The 13,451-nt window shown below is 37.0% G+C and overlaps 1 protein-coding gene across 1 annotated transcript in view; it reads right to left on the bottom strand.

Annotated features, from left to right (window-relative positions):
• Window positions 1–1,406, bottom strand: part of LOC113958851 (vasculin-like) — a 29,854-nt gene extending 28,448 nt beyond the window's left edge. Inside the window, exon 1 of the mRNA XM_027667434.1 lies at window positions 1,347–1,406. Within this exon, the coding sequence (XP_027523235.1) occupies window positions 1,347–1,406 (60 nt within the window). The remainder of the gene's footprint in view (window positions 1–1,346) is intronic.
• Window positions 1,407–13,451: the final 12,045 nt, after the last annotated feature.

The raw sequence follows: 13,451 nt of genomic DNA, 5'->3' as shown, positions 1-13,451 counted from the left end.
TTCGAGTAGTACTGAGGTAGGGCTAGAACTTATTTTTATCTGGCTATATTGACACTTTAAATATGCAGGTAAAGCTTTTCCAGCAGATTCTTGAAATACATGGAAAAAGACTGTTTTGCAATTGTGACACCATGTTAAGCTAAGCTCTAATTACTTTTCTGATTGAAAATGTATTTAAATTGGAAAAAGCAGATCAGAAGAGCTGAATATCTCAGAAATCAAGTAGAATGAAAACAAATAGATCACAGGAACCATTCCGGAAGAGATAGGTCTGATGTTCCCAGAAAAGCAATTGACAGTTGCTGACAGACTATACTAAACAAAAGAAGCTAGATAGATCAGTGTAGAAGAAAGTTGAATAGAGCAATATAATAAATAAGGACATTCAATGCATGCATGTGTGCAGACATATAAAAGTAAAGCAATGGGAACATACACTGACAGCTGACTGGGCATTTAACAATAGCACAAGCCTATTTCCATAACTTTATAAAGGCTAAACATTTCCCATGGACATGAAAGACAGCAAGAAACTTAAATACATTAAAGCAAGGCAATGCCACTCTCATAGCTGCAGATATTATAATGAAGACAACAACTCTACAAATGGGGAAATAAAACAGATTACAGGAGTTTGAAATATCCAGTGCTGCCTCTGCTTCTACAGTCACACAAATTAAGGAAGAGTAGGATAGCCCAGAAAAGGAAACATTTATGATAGACATATTCAAGACTTCCTAGAATACTTACAAATCCTAATGTTTCAGAGATTGCTATTTCTTGTTTCCAAGCTGTCCCATTGCATAAAGTGATTAAGAGTAGTCTAGATGAAACCACCACAGCGAGAATGCACAACTATTTGAAAGTGCCACACGCTACCAGTAGTAGCAAGCATCCTGCCAGCAACTGAGGAGCCATTTCAGAAAGTCTATTTCAAAAGTATTTTTTTAATCACTTGGATGATAGAGTAACACTTCTGTAAAATGTATAGGACACAGAGCAAAATCAGAAGCAAGAACATTAAGCACATGCCTCTGTCTCATTTCTTCCAGTACAAAATACTATAATTAATTTTAAACTCCCACTGAAGGCAATCTTAATCCAACAGCTCTGACAACATGTCCAGGTACATACTTCTTTCCATGAACTCCCCTACCAGAGGTACAAGCTTGACAACCAAGGTCCAACTATTTAAATCATGACAGCAAGACTTGCTAAATAACATCTGTTATCACCCTTCACATTTTCATAAAGAGATTTGTATTTTTACTATGATTGAGGTTATGACATTTATAGACTTCTCTAATAACAAGACTGCCTGGTCAAAAGAATAGTGAAGAACATACCTTTGTTGATGGCGGAGTAGAAAAATTAAGCCAGGCTGGAGTAAAGTCATGCTGCGCCATTTAGGTCCAGTCTCTCTGAATCAAATGAAACAAGGTTTCAGCACCTCATGGCAAGTCCCTGTAATAAGAACAAACCAAGAAACGAGTACTTTTCAGATGTTTATCTTACAAGAGGATTACACTTGTGGTGTTTTGATCATTATTTCCATTCTGTTTTCTAGTATTATTTTCTCAGACAGATCTTTACCATGAGCCAGCGTGTGCCCAGGTGGCCAAGAAGGCCAATGGCATCCTGGTCTGTATCAGAAATACTGTGCCCAGCAGGACCAGGGAAGGTGAGGCCATACCTCGAGTACTGTGCCCAGTTTTGGGCCCCTCACTACAAGGACACTGAGGTGCTGGAGTGTGTCCAGAGAAGGGCAATGGAGTTGGTGAAGGGACTGGAACATAAGTCCTATGAGGAGCAACTGAGGGAGTTGGGGGTGTTCAGTCTGGAGAAAAGGAGGTTCAGGGAAGAACTTATCACTCTCTACAACTACCTGAAAGGAGGTTGTAGCTAGGTGGGTGTCAACTCCTTCTTCCAGGCAACTAGTGAGAGGACAAGAGGAAATGGCCTCAAACTGTGCCAGGGAGGTTCAGATCAGATATTAAGAAAAATTTCTTCACTGAAAGAGTGGTTAAGCATTGGAACAGGCTGGTCAGGGAAATGGTGGAGTCACCATCCCTGGAAATGTTCAAAAAAAGAGTAGACATGGCACTTTGTGATATGGTTTAGTGGGCATGGTGGTACTCAGTCAAAGGTTGGACTCGATGATCTTGGAAGTCCTTTCCAACCTTAATGATTCTATCTGTTTTTAGAATTTAACTAGTCTCATCTCATTTACAGCATCACATCTGCACTTTTATTACCAAAGTGTCATACTAATCAAAGATATCACAGGTATCATGAAAATACATCTGTAACATTCAGTCCTTTATTTCCTCTTATAAATGGGATGAAGTATCTTGCATAAGGTCTAACCAGAAAGAGGTGGCAAAATTAGTTTTCTGAAATATTTTGCAGTACTATCTAGAATACATTGCAGGAGCTATTTCATTAGCTTCCTAGAAGAAGCTGATTTTCCAAATTAGTCCCTAGAAGTTAATCTTAGAGGCCATAATTAAAGTTCCTTAATAAAAGACTAGATGCTCAGAACCACCACACACCCCATATTTTCTCTAGATTTAATGAAAACAGTGTTTACATGTCCAGAAATATCGTCAAAAATCCAGTTAAATTCTCTAGCTTGAAAACAAGCAAGAGAAGATAATTTCACAGAATATTCTGAGTTGGAAGGGACCCACAAGGATCATTGAGTCCAACTCTTAAGTGAATGGCCCATACGGGGTTCGAACCTACAACCTTGGTGTTATTAGCACCATGCTCTAACCAACTGAGATAATCTCAGGGTTATAATGGCTTAAGAGAAAACCCAAGAGTACTTTTCCTACCCCATGCTCTCTCCACAGGTGAGAAAACATCTCTCAGTAAGCAAGAGAATGCAAGATGATGAAAACTATATTACTTGAAGCTGAGCAACAGCACAGAAAGAAATGGATGAAACTGCCTAAATTACAAGGGTATAACAGAATCATGTTCTGCATCTAGATACTGCAAAATTGTCAATGACTCAGAAGTATCTTAAGTATGATATGCACACTCTTAGAAATTCAGCTAGTGAAAACAACATTTCACAGGGGGACCCAAATAAACACATATTCCACATCTCTGCACAACAGAATGCAGATCTGTTAGTCAGTGAACACAGATGTAGTTCACTTTAATCTAAAGTTGTTGTCATTTGAGTAAATTTTAATAAGAGTTGTGTAATCCAAACCTGATAATTATTGTTCTATTCTGGCCTGAAGTGCACTACTGCAGACTTCCAGTAACAGAGGAAAACGTTCCAACTTCCAAAAGGAAGTATAGTAGATTTGTAAGCATTAAACTGCACTACTTGGTTGAGTTGCCAGTTCCTTTTTATGTAGTGAGCTCATACAAAACTTTTTAGGTACCTCTGATACCAGAGTTAAACTATAAGGTAAGATGCACAAAATCGGCTATCATTAGAGACAAGTTTAAAAGTATGTGTCACCCAAGTAACTTGTTATAAATTACTCTACTGAAGTCATCCAAGAGTCTCTTCTAAATTAACTTCAAAAGAAATTCCAGAGAAATTTTCTAAATAATCCAATTACGTCAGACTAGTTTAAATAAACAAAGTAAGTTCTAGTCACAGAACCATCACAAAAATGGCTCTTCTTTCTAACAGGAACCAAGTTCACTTTTACTGATTAATCATGTTCAGCAATGGTATAGAAACAGAAAAAGTGTCTACGTTTACAGATGAACCTATACAATTGATGCTAAATTAATAGCAAATTAAATGTGAACAGACTACAGTAAGAATTTTTTTTTCTCCTTCCCTTGCATAGTGACTTCAGAAAAAAAAAGTCTCCCGTAGTCCATAAAATTTGTCATAAATATAACTCAGTCACCTACTTCAAGCCACACAAGCAGCTGAAATAAGAACACTGAACCAAGTATGCTTGACCAACAACCAAAAAGATTGGGTTGGGGTTTTTTTATGGTTGAGTCAATAAGATCCTTTTGTAATAAAGTATTTGTCACCAGTTTTACAACATCTGGAAACACTTTTTAAAACAAACTTATTTGTCTCATCCAAAGAACATTCAAGAAAATTTAATATCTTGCCTCTGTTTTAGAAAAAGAGGTAATACGCTGAGAAAAGGGAACCAGAAAGCCACTGCATGAACTGGAAGTCAAGACTTCTGCAAAAAGGCTAAGAATCAAATCTCAAAAAAAATAGATCTGAAATAACTATTAAGTTTAGCTTGTGTTTACCAAAGTAAAAGAAGAAATAAAATCTTAAACAGTATAGTCATTTTTTTCCTGCAGTACTACATTTTTCTTTTTTAAATCACCACAGGAAAAGATACTAGTAAAATCACATGTAGAATAACAGCACAGAAATTTAAACTTTTACTTAGTGCAATAATGAACTATTACAGCAATCAGGGGCAAAAAGAAGTATAAGAAAACTACTTGGGCTTGCTTTGCCTCACAAATTTAGGACCTGAAGGAGTAAATTCCACCAAGAAAAGACATTTTAATAAAATCAAACCAAACATAATAATCACAAGATCAAGGTTATTCCTTGAAGTTGAGAGATTCCTTGTCATAACAGACCCTCTGTAAGTGATTAACAGCATGCTAAACTTTGAAATGTTAGCTAAGTGATATAAAGGATTGGTATTGCACATATAATCCTTTAGACATAAAGCATTCACCAAGTGTGGAACTAGGATTGGATCCAACCACATCTAGACTCCTCTCTGAGAAGGAGTTTAGAATGCAAGGGGGTCCTTGTTGAACTTCATGACTCAACAGAAAGGTCTCCCTGACAATTCTGTCTGACCCTGTCCTCTATGCAGTAAATAAGCAACTGTACCTTGCCATCAAATCTTGTTAAACCACTGTTGCATATACCTTTGAACTCTTAACTCACTGTTTTAAAAGTATACCGTTATTTCTTTCTTAAGAGTGAAATGCATCACTCCATTCACAACAAAACTAAAAACCTCCATGTAGGTTTTTACAGGGCATGAAATACATAGATCAAGGAGATCCAGTTGAACAAAAAACCCAAAACATAGAATGTTTACTCATTCTCATTGTTACAGATTTCACCCTCCTTCACTCCTGAACAATTTCACCAAATAGGCAGACTAGCAATACTAATATTCTAACCACTAGTGAAGCATGAGAGAGCATTATAGAATAAGCATACTGCAAGAATCCTAGCAAGATCCATTAGTCCAGTTCATATCTCTCTGCGTAGCACATAAAAAAATGGGGATACAATGCAGGCACATACCAGACTCATTACAGACAGGGTAACTGCAGAGTCACTACAGACAGAATCAGATGCATTTCTGAACTTGCTTAGCTGCAATGCTAAACCAGGAAGCAGTTGTGCTGAGAAAAGCCATGGACCAAAAAGATGAGGCAAGTAGACAGACATAGACTTTTTTGTTTCCATGCCAGACATATAACATGTTGGAAACAGAACTGACAAAGTTTTAAAACAAAACAAACAACAAAAGTTCAAGTTTCCAATTCAAACACTGGAATCCTTGTGATCTAACCTTTCTTCATATGCTAGAAATTCATATAACATCTCCTGCACTGCTCCTGCTAACACAGTGGAACAATAGTAATTTCCTTTACAAATGTCTCCAACCTGGTCTTAAACATATCATCAAAAAAATAACGGATACAGAGGTCTGGAATAAACTGATTACACAAAAATTAATTTAAGTGATCACTCCTGCACCACTATAAAGATGATCCTTTATCCTGAATTTCTTCTAGCTTCCCTTCCATTATCAGATCTTTCTAGCATTAGAAATCCTCTCTCTCTGTCTACTCACACAACACTATAAATATCAAAATAGCATCTCTGGAAGTGTGTAATACTCTTCAGGAGTTGAAAAAATGCTTCCCATGACAATTACTCTCAAGGGAATCTCTGCACTGGCTGCATAAGTGGATGTGAGGTACCGGGGAAGAGGAATGATCTGGGCTACTTCAGGAACAGAGTAGAGGAAACAGTTGTAGTAGAAGCATTCTGAATTTCAGTTCCATGTTTTGTTTTCTATAAACAGGTCAAATAAGAAAAAATGAGTTCAATTATTAGAATACAGATTCCTAAAAGAATTGTGGCATATAAGGTAACATGCACTCACATTTAACTGCTGTGATTTTTTGATACTATTTTCATTTATTTTTCCAATGGTTTAAGTAGTTCTAACTAGAGGAAATCCATTTAGTATCACATTTTTAATATATTTAACTATAAACACTATAACAATTCTGTGAATCATAATCAAGTGTAAAAACATGTAATCCTACCTTTTATTTTCCCACATCCATACCCATTGCAGATTATAGGAGGAATGTGGTTCTTTGCTAGACTCACTCTAATAAGTCCATATCTTTCTTGTACCAGAGAGCCTATAACTGGACACAATACTCAACACGTGGTCTCATCAGTGCAAAGTAGAGAAGGATGAACTCCCCTCAGTCAGCTGGCAACACTCTTCCTAACATAGCCCAGGGTGCTGTTGGTCTTCTTTGTTGTGAGGATGCATTGCTGGCTCACAGTCAGCTTGCTGTCCAACAGGACCCCCAGGTCCTTCTCTGCTGAGCTGCTTACCAGCTGGTCAGGCTCCAGCCTGTACTAGCATATACAGCTACTACTCCCCAGATGTAGGACTTCACATTTTTCCCTTTACTGAACTTCATGAGGATCCTCTGTCCAGGTTCCTCTGAATGGCAGCACAAATATCTACTGTATCAGTCACTCCTCTCCATTTTGTATTATCTGCAAAGTTGCTGAGGGTAAACTCTGCCCTACATCCAGGTCATTAATGAAGATTTTAAATAGTACTGGCTCCAGTATTGAACCCTGGGGGTACAATATTAATGACTTCCTTCAAATGGTTTTTGTGCTACTGATTACAACCCTGACGAGCTGGGCCTGGCCATTCAGCCAGTTTTTTATACACCTCATCGTTCACTTCTCTAACACATACTTTGCTAGCTTCTTTATGAGAGTGTCAAGGAAGACAGCATCGAAAGCCTTACTGAAATCAAGATAACCAACATCCATTGCTTCCTTCATCTACCGAGCTAGTCACCTGGCTTTAGAGAGCTACTAGCTTGGTTAACAATGATTTCCCCTTCATAAAACCATGCTGACTGCTCCTACTCACCTTCTTGTCCTTCATGTGTTTGGAAAGGGTTTCCAGGATTATTTGCTCTACCACCTTCCTATGGACTGAAGTGAGGTTGACCAACATGTAGTTCCTTGGATCCTCCTCACAATTCTTGATGACAGGATTGACATTTGCTCTCATCTAGTACTCAAGAGCCTCTCCCAATACCCATGACCTCTCAAAGATAATCAAGAATGGCCTTGCAATTACATCAGCCAGCTCCCTCTGCACACATGGGTGCATCCTGTCAAGCCCCATAAACTTATGTATATCTAAGTATTTCCTAACCTGATCCTCTTTCATTGAGGGTGGAGAAAAAGAGCACAGTAGAACTTTAAGATGACAAGGACATGAGATCAAAGACCATCCCCACCCAATTTTAAGGACACATTCTTTAACTTGTTTAACCAGTATTTAACTGTCAAAGACAGTCCCATTGGTATTGAACAGATCCAACTTCAGGAAGGTCTCTTCGGTGTACAAAATAAAAATATTTCCCTAGCCCAGAAAGCTGCCTTCAATATTGTGGTGGTACATCCCCTTCACCCCACCCCCCGCCCCCTCCACCGCACTATGATCTGAGACAGATTTCATTACTGTTGGCAAGATACATTTGATAACGCTATTTGTCTGAACTACCTACACTAATTTTTCCTAACATATTTTAAAATAACATTAAAAATTAGAAAAAATCCATGTCAGTGGAACCCATGTCACCAGGAACTAGACACAAGGAAAAATAGTTCTGCATTTTCAGCTTCTATACTTCTCATACTCTGTGGATAGCCTAAATTATTTTACAGGAAGCAGTTTCTGTGACACTAGGTATTTCAGAGGTTGACAGAAGATTAAAAGGTAATATAAATTCAAATAGGTAGGAACACTCGAAGTTTGTGAGTGGAGTAGTAAAGTTATTAACAGAAAAAAAAAGTAAGTTTCAAGACATAAATTCCCAAAGTTAGAAAGGAAATACAAATTCAAATTTCTTGATGCTCCCTAAAGACCATTTAGAACTTCAGTCTACTTATTTGCATAAAGAAATCCATGAACAGAATGTTTAAAGCATGTGGATATATGTACATACGTAGTTTTCAGAAAATCTAAAATTAACATGTACGCATATCTAAGTGGCACATACCCAATTATCTTTTACCTAATGCCTCATAGATTATTACTAGAATAAGAACAGCACTCCATAAACTGCACGTGGAACTTTACCCATCAGCTACACAGTTGTTTGATAACATTCCTCATCATACTTTTTAGTATAAAATTTATAAATGAGGTAAAAGAAGGTTTGAATCAACTAAAGTGCACTTACTACCTTTGTTTTGCATAAGCCTCTAGAATGTTGGTAGACTTGGTGGGATCAGGTGTTCTAAAAATCCCAACTACTGCTCCTTATCATTTGGTCCCCTTTCCATATATAGATATGGTTCAAAAGCAACAGGGTTTACAACACTTCTGTGAATCAAATATTATTGCCACAAAAATCAAAACATCTTTTAGGAAATGTTTTAGAAAGAGACAAAATTAATGAGAGAGCTTAGAATACCCTGATCATCACTTTTATCCAAAGAACTTTTGCTTCTTGCACTGTACCAATATGTAAATTTTAAAAAAAAAAGCTAACTATTTTGTAACACAGAATAACTTGATATTTGAAGATAAACTACAACCCGGTTCCTTCTGCTTGAAATCCTACACTTGCATTACCATTTAGCAGAAAGCTGGATAAACACTAATCTCTTGTCCTCTGCTTCATCCAAAAGATGAAGCATTAGCGTACTAACATCACCACCCAGTTCAGCATACATTATGTAACAAAATCACCAGGCCTGCCTTTGAACTTTGGAGTCTTCACAAGGATCTAAAGAAAAAGCAGTTGAAAAGGGTGGCAGTTTTAAAATATCCTGAGCATATAAAGCAGAAAAACAATTCTATGTAATTTCAGCTGTTTCCCAAACTATGTTTACCCAAAATATGAAAGATGATGATTGTGGAAGCTGATAGCGCCACATTATCATCAGCCACTGTGTAATACCACTGCACAAAACCACACAGTAACCAAAAAAAAACCCAAAAAACCAACAAAAAGCATACCAAGTCTCGTTCAAGTTTGTTTATAATAAAGTCTGCAAATAATTCTCCTTGCAGGACAGAATTTACTCCTAGTACTAAAAAATAAAGAACTAAGAGCAACTTCCTCAGAAACTACTGATGAACTATCACTGTCAAACTGTTTTATCCATACATTTTGAACAGATGAATCTCACTAGAATGGAGAAAGAGCTTGAAGTACATTAGCTTGTGAAGTACTAACGAAGTAAATATCTACAGATTTCCCTTATATCATTTTACAGATTTTATTCCAATTAAACTGTGTTGCAAGTTTAAACTCAAAAGCTTCCACCAGCAGTTTTTTCACAGAAGAGCAGCCTACCCCTTTCAATATAATTTCTCAATACAAAGAATTTTACCAGAATAACTGCATCAGTAAAAGAGTCAAGTTGCTGACAGTTATTCCAGTACAAAAGCTATGTTTACATCAAAGCTTAAAGTATAAGCTCTCCAGGGCAAGGACCCCTTCATAGTTGTCTGCAAACCACTTAGACTGTGAGCATTATACAAATAAAAATCTAAAGAAGGACCAGAATGCTAGGCACTTTCTCCTCAATGGTCCTCACCCAAGCATTAATTTTGCTTAGGGTATAAGGGCACAGGCCTGAATCTGTGTCAAATACAATATGCATACAAATAAGAACAATTGCACTTCCCAAATGCAAAACACAGTGGAAAAAAAAAAAAGAACTATCCTACCAGCAACCAGAAAAATGTAAAGAGAGAGTTAATTTACTAAAGCTAAAAAGCAAACTCTTCAAAACATCCAGAAGAGAAACAGTCCAGGTAAAGATGTCACCCAAAATAGTAAGTGGAGAGAATGCAGTTACTTAATTTCAGTGAGAACCTCTTGTCCAGAGGTAAAAGTCTCATAGCACTGAAAGTTAATAGCTTGAATGAGACAGACACGCCTTTTTCTATGATTTAAAAAGTCAGTACTTGTATTGCTATCTTTATGGCAACATAATAGGCAAAATCTAATAAAATGGCCACTCACATCTGAATTCTTCCCATTTAGCATGTGCTTTCAAGCAAAACACTGACACAACTAAAAGAATGAGGAAGGTAATTCTATTCTGTTAGTTTGGTTGCTTTATGTGTAGCTTAGTTCATTCAGTCAAGCCCAGCCACACCAAGACTCCATCTAGAAGAGCCACAAGCCACAGCCACGTGAGATTACAGAAACACTCCTATTTACATCCACAGTTTCCATGTTTTCAAAACAGTAAAACTGAAATGTAAGTTAAAATAACAAACCAGCAAAAACATTCAAAGAAAGCAAAATACTGAAGCTAGATCAACTTTTAGATACTGACAACACACAGAACTACTTCAGTGAGCTTAAGAATTTAAAATACTTATTTAGTTGCAAGTCTTTCATTTATAGTCAAAATATCGAGTTACAGGGAAGAAAAAGAAAAAAAAACACAAAACACCACCACTGTAGTAATCTTTAGACAAAGTTTCACATGCTTAAAATTACTTTTCTACAAGGTTTTAACACAAACCATCTTCTCAAACATCTTTGCAGTGCCCTTAGAGAAAACAATTTTTTTCATTAACTCACTATTAGTAATATTTCAATACTGAAGAAGCTCTGAAAAACTTTGGAAAAGGTCACATCTAAGGTAAATGTGTCACCTTTACCAGACAGTCTACCCAATAATACTTTAATTATTTAAAACTTTATGAATAATCAAGGTGGGGAAAGGGGGGGAAGACTTAGAAAAATTACCTCTGACTTCTGAATTAAGTTGTTCTGTCCATCTTAATTTTCTTCAAAGCAGTAGTAATTCAGCTGAAAGCAAACCTACAAAACAGATCATAAATATATTCATTTCAATATCTAAACTATATCTATATTCAGAAACATTTAACCACTACAGGGGGAAGGGGACAGCAATACATCTAACAGTAACATGTAACATTGGTTAGTTCACCACTATATTTTGTTTTCAATTCTTCCAAAAAGATTTTGGGGAGGTTGCTATGGTATACTTTCAAACTAATCAGACTCATTCATTCCCATTACAGAACAGGAAATTACTCTGAACGCAACCTTAAAATATCAACACATGTAAAAGCCAGTTTACATAAGCAAATTATTTTATTTCAATAAATATCTGGTTTTCATAAGTGACAAAGAACATTGAAAGGAAATAAGGTTTTAAAAAGCTACATTATAAGTACCTTTATGCTGAAAAAACGTCTAATGCAAATGGAAAGACTGAGACACACAAGCCTTACAGCAGACTTGTTCAATAAGTATAAAAGCTCATTGTTGTGATTACAATATTAATATGAAGTTACCTACTGATTCAGTCTAGATGCACATATTTTTAATCTCCCAGAAAAAACACTCATACTTACAAATATCTTTGTAGTAATACATGTATTCTGCAAATTCTTAAAAATATTCCATTAATTATTAAAATGGTAAGTAGAAGATTCTGCAAGCTCATTTCAATGTTCTCCAAAAAAAAACCCCAATATCCTCTAGACAGTAATATTACTGGTTTAACCATACACCTGAATAAACCGTTTATCAGTAGAAATTTGATTTATGAACACTACAATACTTACCTAATCCAAGAGGGCTGCACAATGTATTAGTATTGTGTGACTTATATTTTTCCAGTTTGTTTTCCTCAAGATAACATCCGGAGTTCTTATCAATACTACATTTGTAGCTGTTTGACATAGATTTGACCTCACAGAAATCAGTTACCCATCCTTCCTGTTTACAGATTCTGTGAGGCTATTTCCAAAATTTGCCAAGTCTCTGCCTTAAGAAGCTTTTTTTTCCCTCTGACAGTTTCTTCGCTTGTCTATTCCATGTACACTTCACTATAAGGAGTATCAGCTACAGGTGAAACAAATATACTTTTTACACCACAGCTTGTGAAACCAAAAATCCAAATTCCACATCTGAACTGAGGAACATTTCCTACCTTCAGGTAACACAGGCACTTGTAAACAACAGCTATCTGGATACCACTGTATTGCTTATTGGCAATGACATTTTTCACTAAAAATATTAAATAAAATATAAAAGACAAAATTATAAATAAATTTATATCAGACACTTCATTTAGAAAGTAGATCTCATTGCAAAATTACAGTAGGTTAAATCAAAAAATGTAAAAAATAAGGGTAAAAATATCTGTCATTAAACTTTTCAGCAACATCTACACAGTAACTCAGGCTGCATTTAACCTGGAGCCAATTAACAAAACTGGTTATGCCTGTGACTCAGACAGAATGCACATGGAAGAAAAAAATAACTAAATGCAAAATAGCATTTTATTTTGGCAGGTGAAGTATTCAGAACTTGATAAATTTAGCTGTGTATCCATGCCAGGTAGACAAAAGCATCCGAGGGTGAGGTGCTCTACACTGCTAGAAAGAAAAAGCTCATGACTTCAACTTCCAATTCACTTCTTGGATGCCTAATGATTGTTCCAGAAGTCTTTTCAGGAGGAAGCACTTGGACAAATAATCCCAGACCGGTGTCCGATATTTCTCCACTTTCACAAGAAACAACTGGCGCAGGACGGTTCCCCCTTTTTTTCCTCCCTACCAGCTGCAGCAAAAGGCTCCAAATATCCAGGACTCTGTAACGCGAATTGCCTAGGGGAAAAAGAACCAGATTAGTTTTTCCACTGGAATTCTGAATTGGCATTAGACACGTACATAAATCTGAGTCTTAAAAGCAAACACGCATGCAATCAAGCAGCCAAACCCGAATACAGAAGCCTCAATTAAACATTCATTAACATTCTGAAGAAAACAGCAGGCATATTTATCAGAGAACACAGCGTATCAGCAAAAACGTTTTCCTGTCTCTAATTTCCGGGAATAATAAACAACCGGAAAGAGGCATTTCTCATTTTACTGGAAAAGATAATAGATCTGCAGGAGGCACCTGGGGAGGAAGGCGCTGATCTGGGCCAGGGGAACAGAGCTTAAGCACAGAACGAGCCTAGAGGAGCAGCGGGAGCCGCCTAGGGAAGCCCCCAGCACAGCCCTGGGGGGAAGCCTCACCGCTTCGGGACCGGCTGCCTGTGAAGTGCGCGAGCAGACCCCCAGCTACCCGGCTCAAATGGGGGCTTTTGGTGTCGAATCGCGGCTGCCCCCGAGAAG

The sequence above is a fragment of the Corapipo altera genome, unplaced genomic scaffold (assembly GCF_003945725.1).
Source record: "Corapipo altera isolate COAL_440 unplaced genomic scaffold, ASM394572v1 61057, whole genome shotgun sequence".
In the NCBI taxonomy this organism is placed as follows: Eukaryota; Metazoa; Chordata; class Aves; order Passeriformes; family Pipridae; genus Corapipo; species Corapipo altera.
This window is presented reverse-complemented; position numbering and strand designations above follow the sequence as displayed.